At 38.4% G+C, this 26,723-nt stretch overlaps 2 protein-coding genes across 3 annotated transcripts in view; both read left to right on the plus strand.

Annotated features, from left to right (window-relative positions):
• The window catches only part of rock1 (Rho-associated, coiled-coil containing protein kinase 1), a 30,694-nt gene extending 9,610 nt beyond the window's left edge, over window positions 1-21,084 (plus strand). The window contains exons 2-33 of one of the 2 annotated variants that reach the window (XM_014029385.1): window positions 5,735-5,816; window positions 7,398-7,498; window positions 7,586-7,723; window positions 7,892-8,067; window positions 8,207-8,291; window positions 8,421-8,565; window positions 8,664-8,802; window positions 8,966-9,057; window positions 9,937-10,096; window positions 10,254-10,326; window positions 10,453-10,541; window positions 10,829-10,877; window positions 11,074-11,209; window positions 11,460-11,551; window positions 11,709-11,955; window positions 12,171-12,277; window positions 12,395-12,545; window positions 12,965-13,125; window positions 13,208-13,392; window positions 13,851-13,920; window positions 14,019-14,122; window positions 14,243-14,408; window positions 14,522-14,615; window positions 14,696-14,784; window positions 14,879-15,070; window positions 16,024-16,189; window positions 17,652-17,722; window positions 17,816-17,904; window positions 18,040-18,118; window positions 18,276-18,540; window positions 18,699-18,900; window positions 19,570-21,084. In XM_014029385.1, the coding sequence (XP_013884839.1) occupies window positions 5,735-5,816; window positions 7,398-7,498; window positions 7,586-7,723; window positions 7,892-8,067; window positions 8,207-8,291; window positions 8,421-8,565; window positions 8,664-8,802; window positions 8,966-9,057; window positions 9,937-10,096; window positions 10,254-10,326; window positions 10,453-10,541; window positions 10,829-10,877; window positions 11,074-11,209; window positions 11,460-11,551; window positions 11,709-11,955; window positions 12,171-12,277; window positions 12,395-12,545; window positions 12,965-13,125; window positions 13,208-13,392; window positions 13,851-13,920; window positions 14,019-14,122; window positions 14,243-14,408; window positions 14,522-14,615; window positions 14,696-14,784; window positions 14,879-15,070; window positions 16,024-16,189; window positions 17,652-17,722; window positions 17,816-17,904; window positions 18,040-18,118; window positions 18,276-18,540; window positions 18,699-18,900; window positions 19,570-19,573 (3,999 nt within the window). In that variant the 3' untranslated portion in view covers window positions 19,574-21,084. The other variant, XM_014029379.1, reaches the window with a different exon arrangement.
• A 362-nt stretch (window positions 21,085-21,446) lies between these two features.
• usp14 (ubiquitin specific peptidase 14 (tRNA-guanine transglycosylase)) lies at window positions 21,447-26,264 on the plus strand. The gene is made up of 16 exons (XM_014029404.1): window positions 21,447-21,626; window positions 22,455-22,600; window positions 22,949-22,981; window positions 23,075-23,179; window positions 23,477-23,580; window positions 23,738-23,796; window positions 23,902-24,032; window positions 24,115-24,195; window positions 24,299-24,381; window positions 24,510-24,624; window positions 24,796-24,861; window positions 24,952-25,044; window positions 25,140-25,268; window positions 25,369-25,429; window positions 25,833-25,940; window positions 26,027-26,264. Exons 1-16 carry the CDS (start codon window positions 21,611-21,613, stop codon window positions 26,170-26,172), a joined length of 1,476 nt encoding a protein of 491 aa, XP_013884858.1. The 5' UTR covers window positions 21,447-21,610; the 3' UTR covers window positions 26,173-26,264.
• The last annotated feature ends 459 nt before the right edge of the window (window positions 26,265-26,723 follow it).

Genomic DNA, 26,723 nt, shown 5'->3' on the forward strand with positions numbered 1-26,723 from the left:
ATTCTGTTAATTTTTTTGGTTTGTGTATAGAATTTGTAATTCTACCATTGAATATGTGACAACCATTAAATGGTAAATTTGTTTAGGACAAATGTACAGACACCCTAATTTGTGACATTTGTTTGCAGCTTCTAATATTGGTGATGATACAAATTTGTCAGCAGATAGTTTAATAATCATTTAATACTCGGGAGGATCACTCATGTACAGTTTATGTGGNTACTTATTTTACCCGCTGTAGCTCCACTACACACAGACAGGTGCATGGCTCCTCCCCATCTTAACACGCAAACACAACCTGACCCTCACAACAACATACGTTGCTAATGTGCAGTGGTTTGGATAACACAATGTTGGGCATTGTGAGCATTACTTTTATTTTGATTGGATTGTACAGCGTCTTCCTGTTGTCATTAAGGACTAAAAGTGGAGACAAAACAGTAATTTATGTGGCATATGTTTGCAAGATTTCATATTTTAGATATTTATCTAGAAATTAAAATTAAGTTGAGCTGTTGTTTACAACCTAATTTTCTGAATTAATATAGAAAAWGAAAATACAGTCACAAAATGTGTAGTAGTACAACTGAAGCAGTGCTCATGAATTTGTTTTATACTTTGTATTTAAAACCTTTAGGGACAGTGGAGCATAGAACCCAGAGATCCTTTGTAGTCTAWTATGTTTAACTTTTTTTGTTCCATCAGCATCATAAAGGCCCTGAATTCTGTTAATTTTTTTGGTTTGTGTATAGAATTTGTAATTCTACCATTGAATATGTGACAACCATTAAATGGTAAATTTGTTTAGGACAAATGTACAAACACCCTAATTTGTGGCATTTGTTTGCAGCTTCTAATATTGGTGATGATACAAATTTGTCAGCAGATAGTTTAATAATCATTTAATACTCGGGAGGATCACTCATGTACAGTTTATGTGGCAGCCAATTCCAGTATTTGATCAGTAATTTTTTACTTTTGTCTTGTACCCTGTTTTTTCTTTATTGTAGTGTATGTAGAGCTACGCAGAGCTTATTTGTTCAACTCCTCTATCTCTCACACCTTTTTCACTTTTGCCCTCTTGGTGTACAGTTGCACCAAAATAAATACATAACTACACCAGGAAAGGACTATTATTACTTTTTCACATAATGCAGGCAGAGATGAAAGAACTCATGATGCATTGCTGTTATAATGAGAGTGTAGATGTAGTTAGAGTATAGTTGCTGACAAATTTACCTGCAAGGCRTTTGACTGCAGTCTCTGGGAAAGAACGTTTGAGGCAGCACAACTCCTTAAACAGATCTTAGTTCTTTATTCTTTCTGATAGTCAGCATAAATTGCTGCAAATGATTTTGCACATTTTGATCATAAATTCTATTCAGCAAAAAATGTAGGTTCTTTTTAAAATTATGTTTTGGGGGAGGGTGGTTCACTTTACTGTCACTCCTCCCTCATTATAGTTGTTTTACTTTCAGCATCTTAGTCATGACAGTCATGCACTCCGACTTCTCTTTGTTTTTTTTCACCCTTTGTTTTTCAACCAGCTTCAGTGTGTGCCAGAACACTTCTCCCTCTGGCTTTTCGTCATCAAGTTCAGCATTAGTGTTGATTGAAAAATAAGTTCCACTCTGATTCTGTACTTGGTATGGACTTTTCTCTCCCTTCCTTCACTTTTTTTTGTTGAGAACTTGTTTGGCCACATACCTAAAATAGCTCTCTGACGTGTACGGTCCTGYTAAGGAATGTCTCTGTGGCTGTCCAGAGTTCTCTGCGGCAGGAAGTTATGCAAACGTGCATTGCTGCTCCCAGAGTCTTGTGATTAGGGTCTCAAAAGACCTAGTTCTTCAGTGCTCACACCCCTCCTCCCCATCTCCCAGTGTAGGCTGTCTGGACCACTGAATGGACAGAGGGGTCTCTTTTTGCATTTGTTTTTTTTGGCTTGTCTTGCATAAATATCTGTTTTCTTAAATGTTGACTCGTAAGGATTTTTTTTAAATTGAAGATGGCTATTCCTGTTGAAACCAATCGTTTCACTCGCTAATTCCCCAGATTCTTCCCTAGCCAATGATTAAGTGGCTTTTTATTGTTGTTATTCCCACCAGCCACTCTCCAACTCCCAATTCTCCTTCCCCCCTCCTACCTGCCTTTTCCCTGTTTTCCACCCTTCCTGCACAGCACTTGTTGGTGTTATGGCTCACAGAGGGGTGTGGCCTTGACCTATACTGTCAAGTAGAAGCAGCTAAGTTATTTATGTGAATTCCTGTCTTTGACTGAGCTGCTGATTCATCATTTGTCATCATTGTTTGTACAAAGATGCTGACAGAAATATGTTGGATAAAATTTGAGATTTCTGAAAAACAAAACAATAACTAAGATAGATGTGTGATAGGGTTGGTTCACACCTGTTTCACAGACACACTTGTGTTCAAGTGTTCATATGCCTATTTTGTTGAATCCACTCTGGATTAGGACAGATTAGATCAAACTTCGCCTGTAACATGTTGTTCTTGCCAAGCCTGAATGCAAAATAGCATTTGTTAACAGCTTTTGAAATTCTAATACTATATTTATTTTTCTTATTACCTTATATTGTATTTTGTAACTTTCCTTCACCTGAAATATTTATTTGAACTATAAACACTATTTAAATTGTTGTCACCCATCCCCCCACTCTTTGGCAGAGTAAATTTGTAAATGTTTTTGTTGTCTTCGGTTGTAGTTGGCTGAACTTTTATTTTTTTAACATATTTCTCAATATATGAAATTAACAGATATGAAGACAACATCCAACTCTATGTATTGTAACATCAGTTGTGTAACTTATTTCTTTAAAGTGAAAAGTCTTGAAAACAACAAGACTGTTTTTGTCTTATTGCACAAATTAAAATCCAGCTCCATGTATTTCTATTGATGTCATTTCCCCCCTAGAAAAATTGTGTGATGGAGGTTCATAGAAGGCAAATGAGTTTAAATTAAATAAGCAAAAGCGGATGGAGTTAAAATAAATAAAAGGTATTCAAGCTACGTTTTGAGCATCCAAAACCTCAAGTTAGCTGCTTGTGCTCCTTCAGGTCAGATGTGTTTGGACTGTCGGGAAGCGCCTGTTGTTTTCCTTTGCCGGTCTCTGTTTAATGGCGGATGAAATAAAGAAAGTGGCAGTACTGTATTTACTTTGAGCAAGCGAACGTCGTGTTCACAAGATAATTAATCCACCAGATAATTCAGAGGCGGTCTGTTCGACGAGTTTTACTCCAGGAACTGCGAGGYTTTGAAGCTAYGTTCAGACCGAGCTGTTTACTGAACCAGTGGCTGTTGACGTCATTACGTTCCTGCGCGATGCTGCGTTCAGGACAAGCATGGAAAACTCACCACTCTTATGCCAGTACGATCGCAATGATGCGTTTAGGTACCGAAACACGGTACTGCTTGATGTTACGTGAATAGGTTCTCGGTAGTACCTACAGAACTCGGTTTGTACATAAAAGAGTATCGAATTTGGTACCCATCCATCATGACCCATTGCTTTACCTATTAGTACACATTATAATTGAGAATTTGAGAGTGTAATTCTTTGTTTATATGGAACAGCGGGTACTTTCTAATCAAATTGCTAACTGATGACATGATTGATTTTCTTGACCAATTTTACTACAACTCCAGTAGTCATGGTTGCAAAGAGTTAAGCGCTATTGCTGCTTTCATTTTTGAATCCTGTCTGAATACTCTTCATTTAGATCTCCAKTATGATGATCTGTCTTTTGTTGGCTTCCTAATTATATTTATGACATGGCAACCATATATTTGAACTGAACAACACTGTTCCTCCTTACAGGACTCACTGCTTATGATACACATTTGCTTCTCTTATTTGACTTAACACTATTTTAACTTAGGAGATTGCTATTTATGTATCAGTGCATCACTTTAACACATTATTTTCAAAATGGAAAGTAGTTTCACGCGTTTAAAAGCCTGTGGCTTTGAAATATTTGCTTTTAAACCATCACCATTGTGACCAAGCTCATTTTAAGAACCACAGAAGTACACTATYGTGTTATCAATGTCTAACCAGCTTTGGCTGTCCAGGAGTAGCCCTCTGTTTTCCTAACATGAACATAGAAATGCAGAGGCAGCACGCTCATGCTGCTACTTTACTAGGAGACAAATTGCTTTTCACAATATCCTCTGAAAATTAAACATCTGGTGTCAATTACAATAGTGTTTTCACACTTCTCTTTAGTGTTGTAATGGAAAACAGCTTATTGTACATTAATGCAGGAGAGAATAAGAAAAATGAATTCAGCAGTGTGTCTCCTGGATTCCCGAGGTATAAGAATAGGCCATTCAGTTTGTCTGGCAAGTTGTGTGTTTTTCTAACAGGTAGGGATGCACTAGGGATGCATCAGCCAGCTAATTTCCTTAATTTTGGGAGATCGGCATATACAGATAAGATTGGTGGAGAAGATTGGCTTCTCTTCTACYTCCACAAAGGTCTGAAAATCAGACCCTTTTCTTTCTGCTGTGAGTACTGCCTAATGTCCAGTTAAAACAGGTTTGTACTGTTTAAAGGTTATTGTTCAGTGTGTTTCAATAAAATAAGATTGGAACATTGGAGGTGTATTGTGACCTTATAATACCTGACAATGTAAGTTATTTAAAAAAATTGTATTGGCCAAAATCAGAATCAGCAGGTCAGACTTTAAAGATTGTGATCTGAGATTGGCCAGAAAATTGCTATCGGTGCACCTCTAGTTACAACAAAAGTTTGCATTGTAGGTAATGGGTATCTTAAAATGAACCTAGTGGAATATTTATATTTTTGTTCAGGATCAATCCTTTCTTTTCATTATGGAGCTCAATTCATCTTTGCTTTTCAGCTGATTTGAGTGGCATTAATAACCAATTCTGAACATTGTTTACAGATTAATTGTTGTTCCTGATAAAATAAGAGACAAAGGTACAAGTGAAGCATTAGGAGTACTTGCTGTCCAAAAGCTACTGTAGGATGTTGGGCAGGTCTCTTCAGTCCAATGTTTTTGTTGTTGATAAAGAAAGAACTACTTCCAGAAAAGTATTTCTGCAATTGAAATTCAGCAGAGGCGGTCTAAAATTAAAACAACTGAGAAATGTCTCCTCTAATGCCTGTATTTTATGCAAATACATTTTTTATGTAACTGCTTTTTAAAACGGCGGAAGGGGAAACATTCTTTATCACAATTTGACATTTGCATTTTGCCTTTAAAGTTTGTCAGATAAGCAGCTCAAATGCTGTGGCCAGTACTCATCACAAGATTGTTTGTATAATCCTTTTCAGAATGCCGTAGGTGTGAAAAGAAACCACAACATAGTTCTTAGTTGTAATGGTTAGTGGTTTTGTTGTGGAATGACTGAGGCAGATTTATATGACGACGAAAGAACATGGAAGGATTAAGTTCAGTCTAAACTTTTTGTTTATAACATTTTTTAATACATACTTTCCGAAATAAACACAATACATTTAAATGTGTACAATGCCACTAAAATGTGTTTTTGTAGTAGCGTTAAAGTTGACATGAATAATGTAATCTACACTTGAAGCCCACTGCTGGCTCCTTGCAGAATTTTCTTCTTTTAGCAGTTCCAGTGASCGCCACAGCCTGGTAGAGAACTGTTTGGTTTTCCTGTTTTTTCTGATGGTGCAGGATTAGCAGAGTTTTGTTTCTACTTGTTAACCCTGTTCYTCTTCTTTCAGGATGGCTTGGATGCTTTGGTGCATGACCTTGACTTCCCTGCCCTAAGGAAAAACAAGAGCATTGACAACTTCTTGAATAGATGTAAGCTCATTGCATCATTTATGTCCCTCTCATGGAGTTCCTTAATGGGGATGTCCCATTTAATGTTTGTGGACCTCTGTTACATATATGGTTTAGGTCTAGGATCAGAAAAGAAGGCTGTTTTTGGGTCACCGCCACTTTGTGTGCTTGGACACAATAGGTGTCTGCTGCTTCGATTCCCCAACAAAGGGGCTTTCATAAATAGCTGGTGACCCATATGATTCATTTTAAAGTTGGCTTCTATTTTTCAACTGCGTACCCGCCTTAATTTTGATTTAGACATAGCAAAAATATCAGTTCAAAGTTGTAAATCGTTCTTTAAAAGATATACTGTAACCTCCTTGTCATTACAATGTGTATCCATGAACTTTTTTTTTTTAATATAAAACCAGCAATTCTGAAGTGGGGGTGGTGGGCCATTTGTGTTGCATTGTATTGAGCATGAATGTCTTTAATTTCCTGAATACTTTCTAGTTGACTTAAAATGTATTTACAACTGGTCAACTAAACAAAAACTAAAGACTCTGTCTTTCTTCTGATTTAGCTCAACACACTGTTCTTCCAAATAAACTTGTGTAAAAACTTTGTATTAATGTACCAACATATGTTGCTGATTAGTTGTTGGTGTCTTTATGGAGAGATGACCGGAGCAAAGAAAAATTAGTTTAGTTTTTAAATACCAACCTAAGCTACTGTAAACCATTGAACAAAAATCTGCCATTGTACATTAGCTCAGTTACTGTTGGTTTGGTTCTTTTGTGTAAAGCATTGATGGATTTGGACCTATGGACTAGTTACTGAGACCCTGGAACTCAGTAGTGTGAGCTGCCTGAAGGGCTTTTTAGTCCAGTTTTAGTGCGTTGTTTTATGCTCAAGTCAAATCAACTGATTGCTTGACTGAATGGATGGAGGGAGGTATTGTAAATAACCCTTAGTATACACACAAAAATACATGCAAAATCTAAACAGAACTTTTCTTCTAAGTCTTCAATCACACTCATGTAAACATTTCTATATCATTGTTTTGATTAGTCAAGCAGTATTTGTGATACCATAAACCTTAGATGGGACCTTAAAATGGCCAAAATCACAACCCTATTCTAATAGCTTAAGGCTTTATTTTTAGATCATTTGAACTCTGATGCCCTCACACCCTGCTTTTCCATGCATTCCAGTGCCAGTTGTGACCCACGAGGATTGAAAATTATCCCCCCTAGTACAGCCATGACCAAATCTGGCTTAAGAGTGGATGCTATCTATCCTGGGGGAACTTGAATTATTACATTGGGTAGAGGCCAACTCTCAATAAGAAAAAAAAGAAAGAAAAACTTTCCCTAACCACTCAGCTTATTTTTTTTATTTGTTTGCTAACAGTTTTGTTTGTTTCAGAATGTAAACGTTACACAACTCAAAGGATTTGAGATTGTTAAAACAGATACTTTACTACTTGAATTAATTGTGTAATCTAGTTTTTACTGTGTTTCATTAGTGCCTAAATGCATACAACTAATAATGAGCTGTATTCTCTAACTTGGAGTGTAGGGTTGTGCATAATTTCTATTAAATGTTTTTTCCCCCCAGATGAAGAAACCATTAAAAAGCTTCGCAGTTTACGGATGAAAGCAGATGATTATGAGGTGGTTAAAGTTATTGGAAGAGGTGCATTTGGAGAAGTTCAGCTGGTAAAATCTTTGGTTTCTTTTAATGTATAAAATATGCTCATAGCACAATGCCTTAATATGTGACTCGGTTGTCACCGTGTTTTACAGGTTAGACACAAAGCCACTCGCAAAGTATACGCCATGAAGCTTCTGAGCAAGTTTGAGATGATTAAGAGGTCAGACTCGGCTTTCTTTTGGGAGGAGAGAGACATCATGGCTTTTGCCAACAGTTCATGGGTGGTACAGGTATGATGTGATGGGAAAAATGACTAAAATTAAAACAGTCTTTTACTTTTTTAAACCAACAACAGTTTTTTGAATGAGCCTGCAAGGAATTGCTGAGATTTGTCCTCTTTTGAACCTTTTGTTGTATTTTTTTGAATAACTCATTTTTTATCCCTTTTGTTTTCACAGCTCTTTTTTGCATTCCAAGATATTCGCTACCTCTACATGGTGATGGAGTACATGCCTGGTGGTGACTTGGTTAATTTGATGAGCAACTACGACGTCCCAGAGAAGTGGGCCCGCTTTTACACTGCAGAGGTGGTGCTGGCTCTAGATGGAATCCATTCCATGGGCTTCATTCACAGGTGACAATCAGCATCTGTCTTGTTCCTCTTATCATTTCCATTTTTCTTTTATCTACCTGGAATTGATTGATTGATATATGTTTTTATAGCCTGTGCTTTTATTGTGATACCAGTGCCGTGACTGTTTGTGTGTCAACAGAGATGTAAAGCCGGATAACATGTTACTCGACAAAACAGGACACCTAAAACTCGCAGACTTTGGAACCTGCATGAAAATGAAGGAGGTATAATTTTTACTTTATTTAAATATGTCCTTAAAAATGTAAAAAATAAATAAAATAGTGCAATGTAATAAGATATTTTGTTGAATCTGGAGTAGAATGGTGATGAGTTTACAATGTCTACTCTGTCAGGATGGTATGGTACGTTGTGACACAGCAGTGGGAACTCCAGACTACATTTCACCCGAGGTACTGAAATCTCAAGGAGGAGATGGCTATTATGGCAGGGAGTGTGACTGGTGGTCAGTCGGAGTCTTTCTGTATGAAATGCTTGTTGGTGAGTATTTATTTTTTTATTGGAAAAGCTAACCATCTGAAAAAAAAAAGGCTTGATAAATATCCTGGTTTCCCATGCCTCGTGTTTCTTGTGCATAGGCGATACACCTTTCTACGCAGACTCACTGGTGGGGACCTACAGCAAAATTATGAACCACAAGAATGCTCTGACCTTCCCAGATGACAACGACATCTCCAACGATGCCAAGAATCTCATCTGTGCTTTCCTGACTGACAGGTTTGATAGGAACTATTTCTCTGTGTAGGCACGCATTTAATTCTATGTAGTGAAACTCTGGAAAGAAACATGCCCAGCGTTCCTCTGCATTAAAATATTGAAAACGAGCTTTATGTATAACGCTTCAGAAATATTTACAATCAGATCAAATGTGTCCATATAGAGAAGTTCGACTTGGCCGTAACGGTGTAGATGAGATCAAGAGGCATCCTTTCTTCAAGAACGACCAGTGGACGTTCGAGAACATCCAAGAGAGTAAGACGTTTTCCCATCATTGAGAACTTTTAAATTTTTTTTACAAATCTCATTTCATTTGGCAGTCTGAACTCTGTTATTTCAATCATGTAGCCAGTCATCGTGTTTTCCATTTGACCTACTGCAGACAGTTGCAGGAAATGCTTGTAGACAAGCCATTCATTCAGTATCCTTTCCAAGACTAAACGTGATTCCTGCTCTGAGTGATAATTGGCAGCCTTGCATTTTTGAGGCCAGGGATGGGGAACGGTTTAACTCAAATGTTAATGCGCTGGGATTGACATTGTAGCAGAGAGTGATTAGAAAAGTAGAGTTAAATCAAGTAGCTACAGTCAGTTCTTCAGGGGCTTTATGTTTAAAACTTCACTAGGCTGAGTCTGCAGTTCGGTGTTGTGTTTCAGTGACTGTCAGCCTACTGATTTTCCTGTGTTTTCGAGAAGGCTTTAAAACACTTTTGTCTTACGGAAAGTAGCTCTGCAAGAAATGCTGAATTACTATTGAATGCCACGATTATACCGTGATTCCTCAAAGAAAAAATGATTTCCCAGTCATCCAGGAAATGAATCAGTCTACAATAACTGTAGATCTTAGACTTACATAATGCTCATAGACCCTAAACTGCAACCAATAATGATCACATCATGAGCAATGGCTTTTTGATTTTTACAAGATTGTCATTTTTTAAATTTCTTTAAGTCATGCTCTTATTTATCAGCAATGTGTTTACAACATTGGCACAATAGATGCCAGCAACTGCAGTTCACAATTTTAAAGAAACTTAAACTTAACTTGGATCTTGTTTGTCCCATAAGTCATCATGTATCTGCTGTTATAATAAGCTGTTATAATGAATCCCTAACTCTTTTGTGTTTTTGGAAGCTGCTGCCCCTGTGGTGCCTGAACTGAGCAGTGACATCGACACCAGTAACTTTGATGACATTGAGGAGGATCGAGGAGAAGAGGAAACCTTTCCCATACCAAAGGCCTTTGTGGGCAACCAGCTGCCCTTTGTTGGCTTCACATATTACAGCAACGAACAGTAAGCTTGTCACACTCAATCAATATAATACTGTATATTCAGGCTGATTCCTTCACTGTTGGCATGTGTGTGAATGTGTAAAAGTTGAACCGGCAAGGTAGAAATTACGTCTTACATCTCAAATATTGAACTTCGATCATTGCTGTGATGTCTGCAGTCTTTCCCGCCGCTCCACTGCCACAAAGACCAGTGACAAACATAGCAGTTCCACAAAAGAAGACAAGAGTCGCGTGAGTAGAACACCACACTTCAGTAGAAGCAAGTCTGTATGATGTAAAAACATCAGTTGCCTTTTCATTGTTTTTTAAATCTTATTTTATTTTTTATTTATTTTTTATTTTATTTTAATTTTTTAGCTGGAGAGCCTGCAAAAGCAAGTCTACCATTTAGAGGAGCAGCTCCACAATGAAATGCAGCTTAAAGATGAGTTGGAACAGAAATGCAGGTCTGATTTAAGCCTTTTGTTTTTACGTAAAATGCTTTTGTTTACTTTGTGTATCAGATAAGACATTTTTGGCTTCATTGCAACAGAAATGTTGGGAAAACAGTTGAGTTTAGTTTTGTTACAAAAACTTAAAAATTGTTTTGCAATTGTATTGTTTGATTTGAACACAAAAATGGCCCAGAGAGGTTACTGTCATGGACTAAAGATATTTTTAATCTCTCGTGGTGTGGTGCTTTTTGGCTAGAAAACTTAAAATAGTTTCATTTTCCTGATTCTGCACTCTCTAGGACATCAAACACCAAGATTGAGAAGATCCTGAAAGAACTGGATGAAGAGGTTAATTCTCTTTTTCTCTGGATTTAGATCCTCAATGTTGAAACAGCCTCTGAGTGTTTTCAACTTTTAGCTCTTGCTGTTAGAATGTGATGTTACCAATGGAAATGAAGTTAAATATATTCTTGTTTAGCATCTTTAGCTTGACTGAGAATCTGTTTCTGCTGCATCACAGCTGCTCTGTTGTTCTTTGCTGCAGGCAAACCAGAGGAAGAATGCAGACGCAAACTTGTCTATGCTGGAGAAAGACAAGATCATGCTGCAGCACAGGTTCACTGACTACCAAAGAAAAGCTGACCAGGACGCAGAGAAGAGACGCAATTTGGAAAATGAGGGTAAAGATAACGAAGTGCTGCTGATTTCCAAGTTAGATGCTTTGAAAGTCAAGTTTGTAAAAAGCAAACATGGTCAGGACATAGACACAGATTTGAATTGTAATGTTAATAGAGGCACAAAATGCCTCAGCAGAAATTTTGTGCACTTTTTTATGTCCTAAATAACATTCTTTTAACTATTTTGCACAGGAAAAAAATGAAACCATAAACAAATTATTCAAACTTAACTAGACCTGTGTATTTTTTTTAGTGTCAACTTTGAAGGAGCAGCTTGAAGATATGAAGAAGATCAGTCAGAACTCACAGGCCTCGACTGACAAGATTCTTCAGCTGCAGAATCAGGTACAGAATCTGGAACTCTGCACAAACGAGCCCAACCTGAGACTCAAAGCTGACATTTTCTGTCTTTGAATCAACACTGTTAAAGTACTGACAGCACTTTGTCAATAGAGGACATTTTGTTGAGCTTTTTTATTTTAAAAATTATTATTATTGACAGCTGGATGAGGCCAACGCCTTGCTGCGAGCAGAATCGGACACGGTAGCGAGGCTGAGGAAAAACAACACGGAGTTGACAAATGCTTCGAACCATTTGGAAAGTTTGAACCGTGAGCTGCAGGAGAGGAGCCGTGCAGGAGATGCAGTGAAGGCGCAGCTGGAGAAGGAGCTCCTGGTTCTTCAGAGCACGCTGGACTTGGAGCGCAGCAACTACAGCCAGGGCTCAGAGGAGATGAGGGAGCTGCAAGGTGACCTGCTGACTGACTCATGCCAATTTTTTTATGAAATCAAATTTATATGGTGAAGCTTTAACTCAACAGAAATACAAATGTTAATTGCTCAGGGTGTATAAAAGTAGATTTAGGTGAAAATCAATTAAAAAAACAATCCCCCTCTCAAACATCCAAGATAAATCCACAAAATCTGATGAAATATTTATGCTTGTTTTTTGTTTCACTCTCAGCGAGAATAGCTGGACTGCAGGAGGACAACAAAAACCTGAAGCTCAGCTTGTCCAAAGCTGAGGCAGAACGCAAACATGCTCAGGAAAGGAGTAACAACCTGGAGAAGGTACATACATGAAGCGCTAACAGCAAGTCCTTCCTACATGTGGAAATTCTTGAAGTGCTAATTGATGTCGATCTTGTATTACTTTTTTGTTTTTTGGGTTATTACCTCTCCCCATAGGAAAAGAACAGCGTGGAGATCGACCTGAACTACAAGCTGAAGACGTTGCAGCAGCGTCTGGAGCAGGAGCAGACTGAACACAGAGTGACGCGGGCACAGCTCACAGACAAATACGAGTCTATTGAAGAAGCCAAATCAGCTGCCATGAATGGTATGCCAGTCCCATGTCTGAGCATGCTTTCTCCCCTTTCCTTTTTTTTTAATTTATCTTGCCTTTTTCACATCCTGAATCGCCTCAACATTGTTATGACCCTTTTTCACATGGGCTCATGTGACGGATAGTACGTATCTTATTTCTCACCCAATCAGTTGTTATTAGGCTTCATTTATATCTGATCTGAAGACACCTTGAGGTGCTGTTTGAGWTAAAGGAATTCAAGACGTTCAAGCCCAGTGAGCATGTCGGGGCATTGGCTTATTGCATATTAAAAAAATGATTTTATATTCAGGTTTAATATAGCTGTCTATTGTAAAGGACTTTTTTTGGTCTGACTAAACAGAAGCACAAAAATACCTCAGCTTCACCTATTTTTGACCATAAGTGACAGAGTTAATATTGTTTTGCTCCAGCTGTTCAGCAAAAGGTGGCAGAGGAGACTGGAGCAAGGATGAGGGCAGAGAGCCGGGTGCTGGAGGTTGAGAAGCAGTGCTCGATGCTGGAGTTCGACCTGAAGCAGTCTGTGCAGAAAATGGAGCAGTTGATGAAGCAAAAGGAGAGGCTGGAAGACGAGGTCAGTAAATAATAAAACACAGCACATAAGAGGTTCGATGAGCACTATTTATTGATTTTTTTTCCCTCTGCTCTTTCCTCAGGTGAAAAACCTGCAAATCCAGCTGGAACAGGAGTCAAGTAAACGAGTCCTGGTCCAGAGTGACCTGAAGAGCCGCATGCAGGACGTGGACCGTCTGAGATGTTCGGAGAAGCAGCTCAAACAGGAAGCCAACGCAGCCCTGGAGAGCAAACGCACTCTGGAGTTCCAGCTGGCGCAGCTGACCAAGTATGGTTCTGAATTTTATAAAACCAGTCATAATAATACTTTAAATGTTATCTGTGAAACCGAAAACAGCAATTTTAAACATGTTCAACAATATCTTGTTCACAAGCTCTGAAACAAGCTGGCAGTGGCTCCGGCCAGAGCTTTTAATGTTCTTTAGCTGCAGCACTGGGCAGTAAGTCTCTTAAAAAGTTAATGTGTAAATTGCTTTCTAATTGCCTGTTGTTTTCAAACAAGTGCTATTATTCCAGCTTAGTGCATGAGTTTGCCAAAGCTGTTCTCCAGCAGCATTTCTTTTAACACAAGGATTAGACCCGCACCATCCACTTATTCTTCATCCTCTGATCAGCTCATTAGACTAATGGGTAGATTTTCGAGGCTTAAAATGTTTCTAAAATTATTTGTTGCATTTAAAGAAGCAAAAATAATTCCTGGATCTTGTTGGGTTGATGTGTTTACAGACAATACAGAGGCAACGAGGGGCAGATGAGGGAACTTCAGGACCAGCTTGAAGCTGAACAGTATTTTTCTGTAAGTACGAGTTCATGCATTCAAGAGTTTCTGTGCCTCCTGATTTAGTTTTAAAAACCACTGCCTGAAATATTTATTTATTCATTTGTTTTTCTCAGACACTATACAAAACTCAGGTCAAGGAGCTGAAAGAGGAGAATGATGAAAGGAACCGGCAGGTACAAGACGCACAGAAAAGGGTGCAGGATTTGTTGAGTGAAAGGTAAGAGATGAAAAGATGCCGTGCAAATTTGAATTTAAGTTTGTGAATGTTGATTTGCTTTTTTTGGTCACTTAAGAGAGGTAAGTGCTAACTAGATCACGTTCCTCATTTCTGCCACAGGGATTCCCTGTCTGCTCAGCTGGATCTGACAGTAACCAAGGCCGAGTCGGAGCAGCTTGCTCGCGGACTTCAGGAGGAGCAATACTTTGAGCTCATCCAGGAGAACAAGAAAGCAGCAGCCAGGCACAAGCAGGAGATCGGGGAAAAAGAGGCAACTATTGCTCAGGTAAGTAAAACCCAAAAGGCCTTTTTGTAAAAGTAGTTCCCGTTTATACTACAGTACAATAATGCCTAATCTGTTCGACTTTATAAGTGACAAAGTTTCACATTTCTGCGCAGCTTGAGGAATCTAATAAAACTTTAACCAAAGACGTGGAGAATCTCAGCAAAGAGAAAGCAGAGTTAAATGAGAAGCTTCGCGTTCAGGAGGAAGGTATTTTAAAACTGCTGAACTTTATCGCCCTATTCTTTTTTTAAATGTTACCTCAAACATAGTTTCCTTTTCTCTTGAAGAATATGAAGCACAGAAGGAAGAATATACAAACGCGGTCAAAGCCAGCTATGAAAAGGTCCTCTGTACAGAACGCACCCTGAAGATTCAGGTAAAGATGTCATTCTCGTGAGAATCAGCCACATAGCTGAGTGATAGCAGCGCTTGATGCTTTGCCTTTTGTTCCTCCTTCCTCCCGTCGTCAGGCGGTGAACAAACTAGCAGAGATCATGAACCGTAAAGACATGAAGCTCGACCAGAAGAAGAAAGGCAGCACAGCGGACCTGAGGAAGAAGGAGAAGGAGAACCGCAAACTTCAGCTGGAGCTTAATCAGGAGAAAGAAAAGTTCAACCACATGGCCATCAAATACCAGAAAGAACTCAACGAGATGCAGGCGGTGGGTTAACAACTCAACAAGCTGAAGTGTACTGTGATAATGCTCCATTTACTTTTTGGTCATTTGATTATTTTGGTTTTAAAAACGTATTGAAAAACAGACGGTTGTTGTAGTTTCATTTTATGCTCCAAATCTGGAAAACATCCGTCTTTTTATTTTTGTCAAATCGCAAGTTAACACTGTCATCATCAGACCATTTAAGACGGAGCTAGTTATATAACTGTTTAATATCAGGCAGCTAATAAACACTAGCTAATTCTTTGCATTTACTTTTATTCAAAGGCATTTAATTAAAACAAGACCTGGCATTGTAATTTTATCTGTTCTTACTATTGTTGGTTGTAATTTATTATGTATTTTTAGCAATTATTGTGCTTTTGTGATATTTGTGGATTGCTGTACAGCAATTTGGTGCAGCTATTAGCTGTTTTTAAAAGCACTTTATAAAGTTGACATTGACATTAACTAAATGCAGACTGTACTCTGTAATTTATTTATTTGTTATTAATATAGCTAGTCTGGCTATTTTTTTAAATAACTATCTAGCTCCAACTTAAATGGTCTGATAATGGGATGAATAAAGACGTTTTACTTTATAGCTAGCTAACCAGGCAAGTGCAATAAAAAACAGCTAGCTGATCAGTTTGACATTCCTTCAACAGGTGTCAGCTGATAGTTTGTATATCACTGATGATCCAAACTGTTTCCTGGAGCTTCTGGTGCTTTTAGCACATGAAGCCTTTCTCCTAAGGTCCAAGGTGAAGAACTGGAAGCTGCAGCAGGTCCCACAGGACATCCTCAAGTTGCCTTTACAACAGCGTTAAATTTTAAAATGAAAAACAAACAACCATCTGTTTTTCATTTTTCAATATGTTTTTAAAACGACAAGACCAAAAAGTACACGGACCGTTGATCTGAAATGCAGTTTATTAAAATGYGTTTCTATCTTACAGCAACTTGCAGAGGAGTGCACGTATCGCAACGACCTGCAGATGCAGCTGGACAGCAAGGAGAGCGACATCGAGCAGCTCCGAGAGAAGCTCAACGATTTGCAACAACGAATGGAAAATTCAAGCATCACCAGCCTGCAGACAGATGAAACAGACAGTAATATTGCAGGTATGATCACATACRTGACCCAAAGTAAATATTTATTAAAAATCTATTTAATATTACAATTATTCTCTTAAGGTAACAAATTATTTACTATCATATTTGTATGATAGTAAAAATATTTTACTATCATAAAAATCTTAGCTAGTTCAGGTTTTGCTTAGCACAAGTGCTAAGTTACTTGTATGTGATTTTCTTTGCAATAAATCCAGACTAAGAGTTTTGAAAACATGATAGTTGTGTTGCCTCAGGTGACACAAACTGCTTGCTGAAACTAGTCTGTGTTTCAGTTTTAGTTTTGTATTCTGAGTGTAGTTTATTGTTTTTTGGGTAAAGTTGAAAAAGTAGTTGGCCTTTTTTAACAGTTATGTTTTATACAAAAACTTGTAAAAAAGCTGAACTGACAATAAATTTGTCTAAGCCGCTGTGCTTGTTAGTATACAAACTCTTCGATAGGCTTGTGTATAAACGTGTGTACTTTGTGTTTTCATGTCTGTTGGTGTTTGTGGTTAAATCACTTTCTCTCATTTCTCTCATGCCCAGTTGGTTCTCCTTGCTCCTCTTATCTTTGTAACTCCCATTCCTTTTCCTCTGTGAGTAACTCGGTGGACAAGCCCATCTTGCCGCCCCATGCTGCAGCTGTTGTTTTGTCTCGTTTTCCTGTATTTTTTATTATTTTTTTCAATATATGAGTAAATATGCTTTCGACCAGAGGTGCTACAATTGTGGGATGAATACCCCAAACACTTTTGATGCCTGATGGATTGGGGAGTAATTGAACTTTAGGGATTAATTTATTTATGCTGACAGAGGACTATGACAGTATCACAAGGCCACTGCTAGCAGTAGTGTTTACTGACACCCTCCTGAGGTTTAGCACATCACTATCAGCACCTTTTAACCATGTTGACAAAGCTGCTCTTATTTCACAGCAGTGTTTTTTTTTAGCTCGTAACACAATTCTGTGTCTTGTCAGCATGTTGACCAAAAGTTCTGCTTGTTTGGACACAGACCCCCCCACGTTTCTTAGACAAGCCCCTTTMAGTTCACAAATGCTGCGATGCTTGTGTTGTTTCAGCTGCATGCTCTCCAGCACCAAACAATGCAGGAACATAACCCTCAGTGCACCTGTTTGTTTCTGTGAAAGGACTGAGTGATGCTTTAACTGAATTCTGACTGCTAAACTTCTAAAACCACAAACACAATTATGAACTAAGAGAAAGAGTTGATCTTACTCGGTATTCTCCCCCTGCATGGGATATCTACAGTCCTGTCACCTGCTCCAGCGCGGTTGTCTTGAAACTCCCCGAGGAGTTCATCTTAAGTTTAACGTAGTGTGGTAGTGTAACCTTTGACTTCTGTTTTCCCCCCAGTTGAGTTTGGATTTAATTGTTGCATGGCTTCCTCCAAGTATGTTTTTATTCCCTGCACGTTTGTTAATTCTTCAGCATTTTTTTTTTTTTCACAGAATCCAGACTGGAGGGTTGGCTGTCCATTCCTAATCGAACTAATATCAAACGATATGGATGGAAGAAGCAGGTATGTTTTCACTTTTAAATTACTGTGAAGCCGTCGAGGGCAAAATCTGATCTCCCTTTTATTTATTTTTTGTCTTTTCATTGTTATTTTCAGTATGTTGTGGTGAGCAGCAGGAAGATTCTGTTCTACAATGATGAGCAGGATAAAGAGCAGTCAAACCCCTCGATGGTACTTGATATTGAGTAAGTACTTCCTTTCTATGTTCCTCCATTCAGTAGAMACTAAAAGACAAACTAGACACTTCAGAAGTTTGAGGTTAGTTTAGTTAGACTAAATAATATACAAATAAAGTTTCTCATTTTGTTTTCTTTGTGTAGTAAACTGTTTCACGTGAGACCAGTCACACAAGGGGACGTGTACCGAGCTGACACGGAAGAGATTCCCAGGATATTCCAGGTAGGAGGCTCCSTTTAGCAGAGTCGTAAACGTTCCCAAAAAAAAAACAGAAGAAGTTCTAATTCTGTGATGAACATAAATAAATGTTCTGGGTCTTCTGAGTGTCCAGAATGAAACCTGCGCCAGAGTTTCTGATCTTCTTCCTTTGCTGCTTCAGATCTTATACGCCAACGAGGGAGAGTGCAGGAAAGATGCGGACATAGTAGAGACGGTCCCTCAGGGCGACAAAACCAATTTTCTCCAACACAAAGGCCACGAGTTCATCCCCACGCTGTATCACTTCCCTTCCAACTGTGACGGCTGCTCCAAGCCCCTGTGGCACGTCTTCAAGCCGCCTCCGGCCCTGGAGTGCCGGCGCTGCCATGAGAAGTGCCACAAAGACCACCTGGACAAAAAGGAGGATATTATGAGACCCTGCAAAGGTGAAGTTCCCACTTTGGGTTGTAATTCCATATTTATGCTTTAGCTGATTCTGAAGCCCAAATCTAGAAATTACAATTACAATTACCACATCAGTAAATGAAGTGAAGATTAAGGACACATTTATGTTAATCTGTGTCCTGTGTGCTGGTCTCCACAGTAAACTACGATGTGACCTCTGCCCGGGACATGCTCCTGCTGGCCCTGACCCAAGAGGAGCAAAAGAAATGGATCGGCCACCTTGGAAAAAAGATTCCTAAAACCCCACCACCCTTTACTAGAGCCTCACCTTTTAATATGTCTCGCTCTGGAACCAACCAGTCTATCCGCAAGAACCCCAAAGGCAATACGGGAAAGCTGAGGTAACTTGAGTGTTTATATATTAGAGCTTTGAAAACAGCATTTTCAAACTGTAGTTGCACAAGTATTTTTTTACAGATGTTAATCTAGCTGCATGACATTTTTCCAGGCAGTAAGTGAGGATGTGCTGCTGCCCAAAGTCTTTTGTTCCTTTTTTTCCCCAAAATCTCAGCTGTAAGGGCTGAGATGTGAAGTCAGTCACGTGACTTGCTCTTTGTTTCCTGTGTTGTAGCAGAGCGCAGTCCAGCCTCCAGGCAGCAGACACAACATCAAGCACTTGTTGACAGGAACTTCTTCAGAAAGTGTTTTTAAGATTTTTCCCCCCTCTAAAGCTTTTAATCTGTGTATTTATTAATCATCTGCCTGGGTGTTGCTAACAGGAGACACATCCTGCTTGGTTAGTTGGTCAACTCCTGGGCTCTGTGCGATTCACACTTGGGATTTTCTAATTGGCACTAATATGTTCCTGGGTTCATTAACTGATATTATAGACTTTGCAACKTCCTTCAGAATTGTCCAGTATGTGTATTTTTTTTAGTTTACCTGTCACATGTAATTCAAAGTTGCTGTTACAATTTCTATCAAGCAGCTTTCTGTTGTTAGACTGGGTTACTAACAAATGCAAATATAGTATTTGTCTTTTACTGGACACTCTTTTTTGTTTCTTTCAGCTAACCATCTGAATCATTGGGATTTTTGTGGACTCTAAACTTTTCTTCTTCTCATCTACACAAATGGAAAGCCTGTATTATATTTAAAAAATGTATTCAAACTGATAAAAACAATAAAAAATATATATCCCTGGAAAACTGCACCACGAGGCGACATGGATGTGAAAAGGCCAACTTCCCTTCGTCCATCAGTTTTTGTTCAAAGGATAAACATCAATCCAGCTCAACAAACTTGCTATTCTCTGTTTGAACCAGAAGATGGCGCACTTGACTGGACTCCAGATTAGACAACAGAGAGACTGAAGGACTCATGTCATGAATGCATTCTGTATTTCATATTTTTTCCAGCAGGGGAGGAAATGAAGTCGGAGGTTATCTGGCCTCCTGTAAGTATGTTTTCAGTTTAAGGTACTGTCATACAGGGATTGTGGATCTGCAGAAAAAAAAAGTGTCTTGGAAGTGAAAAATTAATATCTGTTAAGTCATTTTTTTCCCCCATTACTGACAGAGAATTTGAGCTAAATAGAATTTTTGTTTCCAGCTAAAAATGACTGATGCCTTCATCTAACATCTCTGGCCTTTTTGCCTTTTTAAAATCCCTTTTCAAGGCAATTATCAGGTTTGGGACGTGAATATCAGACGTTTTTTGAGCAAGGAGCATGCAAGATCATCATTTAAATCTATGCATCGTTTTATTGTGGTTATTTTATTGCTCCAAGCCATAAGGAAAATTCTATTGTAATGGCATATAGGAGTCATAAAAGTAAATGAATATGTTTTTTTTTTTGTTTATTTGGTACATTCTCTGTAATATATATTTTTCTTGTGTGATTTTTTTTAATGTATTGCCTTACAGTGATTCATCGACAAATGGCTCAAAAAGACAACATTAAGTTAACAAATATAAAACTGCACTGTTTGACTTGACTGTAAATAATTTGTAAAAGACTAAACAGGTGTAGCATTTGGCCCACCTTGTGCCTTAATGTTTGCATATTAATTTTACTGCCATATCGTTTTTGTTGCTGTTCCAACACAAGACAAATATTAATGCTTCCATTTTTTTATATGCCACACATTTGTGGTTTTACCAGAACTGCCCCCCCCCCCCCATTTTTGAACAGTATATTCATTAGATTACCTCTTCGTGAAAACTTTGCAATAGACTGTAAGACTGTATCCAAACAAAATCCCATCACTTGGTTCATATCGTATGAAAACTTACTAAAACAAGAGTTTACGTAAAGCTAGTCTACTTGTGAGAATAATTAACAATTACAAGTTGTTTGTTCAACATGGTAATATCACATTTATGCAAATCCCCTAAGTGTATAAAGACAAGGATAGCTATGGAATACTTCCACAGTCTTTGTGATATAAATATATATATATTTTTCAGTAAACAAAAAAAAAAGCACTGGAAATATGATCTACTCTTGTCTCGGATAATTTGCATGGTTAAATTGCATTGGAGTCCGCACTGTTGGATATGTCAATAAACATATCTTTATCATTCTTTTGTACACTTCTTCCTTCATATATCTGTAGCTTAACATGTAGATTTTGTTTTGTATAAGTGCTGAGAATTCATCTAGTTTTCACTGAACCACATTAGGCCTCTTGAGTAACTAATTTATCTGCTGTKTATAAAATGAGCCTTGTTTCTGCTTGAAAATTATACAAAGGTGCAGACAGTTTTACAGCACTAGCAGAGTAAAATGTAAACCCATGTGTCATGTAAATGAAAATAAACAGGTTAATTTAATCAATTTATAACTAATTTTACTGTATCAATACACAAAACTGAAACTAAAAGCTTGAGGTAGTTGGTTTGATTACAGCGGCTTTCCGTAGCCAACTAGTGTATTTSGGCAGGACAGCTAGCAGCACGTCGAGCGCATCGATCGGTCCCAATCGTGTTGTTGCAGCGTCATCCTGTTTGAATGAAGTTCTGACCGAGAACTAGCCAACTCTTGATTCGCGCCCCAGTAGACTGAAACAGGAAAAAAATAGACCCCGAGGAGGTGAAAGATTACCAGCCATGCCGGTGTTTACAGGTATGATGTGCATTTAACACAATATGTTTATTTTTATTAAAACTATCACAAAACAAAAATCCTAGCACGTGTTTCGTGAGACAGCGTTTATAACATTAGCTTAGCTGCTTAACGTAAATGCAGTTAGCATGCTAATAGGCTAGACTGACTCTAAACTAAAATTAACCGGTTGAGTTGGTCCATGGAGCTTTGTGTAGGTTAAAGAAGTATAAGAAGTTATATTTTTGCTATATTAGGTTTGTCTTCAGAGTGTATTTTGGCGAAGCCGACTCTATTAGCTGATACCTTTAAACTAAAGCTAATCGAGTTAGCTATGTTTTAAGTTTGACAGTTTAAGTAGTTATTAACGAAAACTTCGTCACTACAACATAGACACTATTAGCATTTCTTTACTATGACAAATATTATTGATCTAATAAGAATTAAACACAGCTCGAGCGTGTAAATTATTTTATTTCATTGCATTAGCAATGTTGTACAGCTAGCCCTGTGCTGTGTTGACTGGAGTTTTATGCGGTTTGTTGTTACGGCTTGTTTACGTAAACAAATAGAAAACACGATTTTAACGTTTTACTAGCAATAGTCTTACTAATGGAGCACATGTCGCAGCAAAGTAGTTGCAAAACGCCATTTATTTTGTTAGCTTCCACTTTTGGTTATAAAGCAACAGTCAGCAGCTGAGCCGGGCTGCCCGGTTACATGCCTGATTAGAAATAAGAAGCATTTTAATGTTGTCAGCATGATGCTGTGTCATGCTTGTCTAGTTTTCCCAGCGTGTTGTGTGGGAGGCTACTGTTTACACACACTGTTGTTTTCTCTTCGTTTCAGTGAATGTGAAATGGGGCAAAGAGAAGTTTGATGCAGTAGAGCTGAACACRGAGGAACCACCCATGGTCTTCAAGGCGCAACTCTTTGCCTTGACAGGAGTTCAACCAGACAGACAGAAGGTTATGGTGAAGGGAGGCACTCTGAAGGTATTAGAAAAATATGGTACTATGAGGATGAGACAACACTAGCTATTGCTCTTGTCTGAATAAATAGATAACCGCTTATATTATAACCCATGATACTAATTTAAATAAGTTTTTTGAACATGCAATAGAATACAACAAAATGCTAAAATGCTTTGGCTCTTTTTTGAGCATGTACTGCATTGTAGCTGCAGTTCACTTTATTTTAATTGAAAAGAAACTGCCATTTTTCTGATCTGGAGATGCCATATCCTAAAATAAAAAAGCCGTTATGTTCAGGGTTTTCTTGAAGCTGTTTAAGTGTTACTCATTACATATTTACAATCAACTAATACATGTCTCCTTTTATAGGATGATGAATGGGGAAACATAAAATTAAAAAATGTGAGTAATTGATATATTTGCACACTTCTGGTAGATATGCACAAGACTATTTTGAATAATCTTTTCAATTTTTTCCCTCTCTCTTTCTTTAAGGGAATGACTCTGCTGATGATGGGCTCTGCAGAGGCCCTGCCTGAGGAGCCCGCTGTTCGGCCCATGTTTGTCGAGGACATGACCGAGGAGCAGCTGGCCTCAGCGGTGAGGAACCCTCACTATTACCGTTATGCCAGGAAGGGTTTAAAAAGAAAACATACACAATATATATTGTTCATCTATATTCATTCATATCACTGGATGTAGAAGAAATATTGAGAGCACTGAAATGTTATTTTCTCAACTTATTTGTATTTTAATCTTTTTTGTTTGTTTGTTTGTCCTTTTGACAATTTATTGTCAGAGCTTGAAACTGCAGTTATGGCAAATGTAACTACATCCTCTATATTAATATTTAATACTTGATGGAAAAGCTTATTGCACTCTTGTTGTCTTGTTTAGATGGAGCTCCCTTGTGGACTGACAAACTTGGGCAACACGTGCTACATGAACGCCACGGTGCAATGTCTCCGCTCCGTGCCAGAGCTTAAAACTGCACTTAGGAAGTACGTGTTTTTAGTTTTGCTTTTGTAACACGTTTTAAACACAGCATTAGTAATTTTCTGCAAAGTGTTTCATTATAAACCTTTATTTTCTTTTCTGTAAAAACCAAGTACACTTTTTAAATTTCCCCTGCCTCAAATTCTCTGTTGCTACCTGCAGGTATTCCGGTGCTCTGCGATCCTCGGGGGCAAATGCACCTGCACAATACATCACAGCTGGTATGAGGCACATTGAATGTATCTTGTGGATGAGCAGCCACACATTAAAATCTTGAACGTTCTGGTGCATGTAAGATGAATTTGCTGGGTCCTGTTATTTTTTAGCTCTTCGTGATTTATATGAGACTATGGACAAGACCTCTTCCAGCCTCCCACCTATTATTTTGCTGCAGTTTCTTCACATGGCCTTTCCACAGTTTGCTGAGAAGGGAGACCAAGGGCAGTACCTCCAGCAGGTGAGGAACTCTTCAACACTTGTGGCATCTAAATTGTGTACGTATAGGCTCTTTGTGCTTTACCACCCTTTTTTTTTGTCAGGATGCCAATGAATGTTGGCTTCAGATGATGAGAGTGCTTCAGCAAAAGTTAGAAACACTAGAGCCAGAGACTGCCATGGAGGTACATTTTTATTTATTTAATGACTAATTGATCAAAAGGTTGTGCTTGGGTTTTGTGTGTTTCCTTTCTTTCTGCTGATTTAATTTATCCTGTCAACCTTTAGACTGAATCTGAGAGTGGAGATGCCTCTGCCTCTTCAAAGAAGAACTTCATTGACCAGTATTTTGGTGTAGAATTTGAAACTACGTATCCTTTTTTCTTGTGTTATTTTGTTAAAGATAGTTTGACTGCTCTGAGTTTTGGTCCTAGAGCTTCAGTTTCGATGGCTGAAATGAATTGTGTTGTTAGTTTGATTTCTTAACTCACCTGTTCAGCATGAAATGCACAGAGTCTGAGGAAGAAGAGCCAATAAAGGGCAAGGAAAGCCAGCTCCAGCTAAGCTGCTTCATCAACCAGGAAGTCAAATACCTTGCAACAGGACTAAGACTGGTAAGTATCAGGAAAAAGGCAAATGTGTGTAACAGCTTAGTGGATCTTTTCAGTGAAATGTGACACTAGGCAGCATGGTGGTTTAAAACATTTCTCTGGCTTTTTATGCTCAGTTTTAATTAAAAAAAAAAACCAAGTGAGATGGGTATAATTATGTTGTTTCTCCTCCAGAGGCTGCAAGAAGAGATCACAAAAATGTCTCCATCCTTAAACAGAAATGCTCAGTACATAAAATCTGTAAGTTAAATTTTCCTTTATCCGTTCCATAATTGTTAATTGTTCTTTACCTTTCCAACTTGTAAAAAATATTTCCCTCATCCCTATTAGTCCAAACTCAGCCGCCTCCCTGCCTACTTGACCATTCAGATGGTCAGATTTTTCTACAAAGAGAAAGAATCTGTCAACGCAAAAGTTCTAAAGGTTTGTTTTCTTGGATCGTCACCTTGATTTGTGACGTTTCTCGTTATCGCCGGTCTGTTAACTTGTAGTCTTTCATTACCGTGTTGTTTCTGAAGGATGTTAAGTTTCCACTCATGTTGGATGTCTACGAGCTGTGCACCGCTGAGCTGCAGGAGAAAATGTTGCCAGTCAGGTCAAAGTTTAAAGACATGGAGGATAAAAAGCTGGAGAAACAGCAGCAAAAGGTAACATCCCCCCTCCTTCCCTCATCTTTGTAACTGTTTAGCAAACAGTAATGTAGGACTTCAGAATAAGTAAATTTATTTTTTTTTCTCTTTGCATTAGTTGTTGAAGAAGCCAGATGCAGGGAAGGAAATGAAATACGATCCTTTCTCTTTTGCAGATGGTAGGTTGAGACCCAGAGTCACCCTTGACATTAAAATGCTGCCAAAAATGTAGCTGTTGGACTAGCCTGTACATAAAATGTCTCCACATCAAGACCAAAAATATCCTTATCCATACAGGAGAAATAAATCTCATAACATTTTAAACTGAATTAAAAAATAATTTTTTTGTGATGCTGTTTATTCGTCACACTCGTGGTCTTCAAGAGCCACTATTTAGCCTACTTGTTTCCCTGCTCTTGACTAGGTTTTTAAGTTGTACAGAAGCCTGCTATTTACTCATTCATTCTAATCAAGTGTGCCGAAGCAGGGAAACCTGCAGGAWAGTGGCCTTTGAGCTGAGTGGAAATGAAGAAAGTATCTGTGATTTGAATTTAATGGAGTTTTGTTTTTCCGTTTTTGTAGACCTCGGCTCAAACAACAGCGGCTACTACGACCTGCAGGCTGTGCTGACTCACCAAGGTCGCTCCAGCTCTTCGGGTCACTACGTGGGTTGGGTCAAGAGGAAAGAAGGTAATCACGGTTTAGCAACACGTTCACTTATTGGAGTGTTTATAACTTAAACTTGCCTCTTTTATTTACATTTCGTTTGCCAACAGACGAGTGGATCAAGTTTGATGATGACAAAGTGAGCGTGGTGTCTCCAGAGGACATCCTGCGTCTGTCGGGGGGCGGGGACTGGCACATAGCGTATGTTCTACTTTACGGGCCCCGCCGGCTGGAACTACTTGAAGAGGAACAGTAGCTGGTGGGAGATTTCTCTAAACATCCAACACGTACAGATTGCCATTTCCAAGCACTGTCTGCATAGATGTGCAATAAAACTGGTGTCTTTAATGATTTGTTTACCTTAATTTTTTTTTGTAACCAACACATATGCTTGTAAAACAAATTGTGTTAAATATTCAACCATACTGTGCTTTTGAAAATTTGAAATAAGATGAGAGGCAATCCTCGGACTAGGTCCGTAAGGTTTTAAGCTTTGCAGTTTGATTAAATGTTTTATACACATTGTATATTTTTGAAACCTTTGATAAGGTGATCATATAAGAGCAAAATGTTTCATTTAACCAAGCTGTCAAAAACAAGTCTTTCCAAGCTGCTGTCCTCAACTTTCTAGCTTATTATCGCAGATGTTACAGAACACTTGTCCACCTCTTGGGCTTTTGGGGTCAACCTCAGGTCTGTGAAGTGCTTGGCTCACATCATCTCCTGCCATTGTTCTCAAGATGTATTGACAGATGTGACTCTTTCTGCCAAATTTACATAACATCGTTTTCAGGAAAACGTGAGTCT

This window comes from Austrofundulus limnaeus, unplaced genomic scaffold (assembly GCF_001266775.1).
Source record: "Austrofundulus limnaeus strain Quisiro unplaced genomic scaffold, Austrofundulus_limnaeus-1.0 Scaffold6, whole genome shotgun sequence".
Classification (NCBI taxonomy): domain Eukaryota; kingdom Metazoa; phylum Chordata; class Actinopteri; order Cyprinodontiformes; family Rivulidae; genus Austrofundulus; species Austrofundulus limnaeus.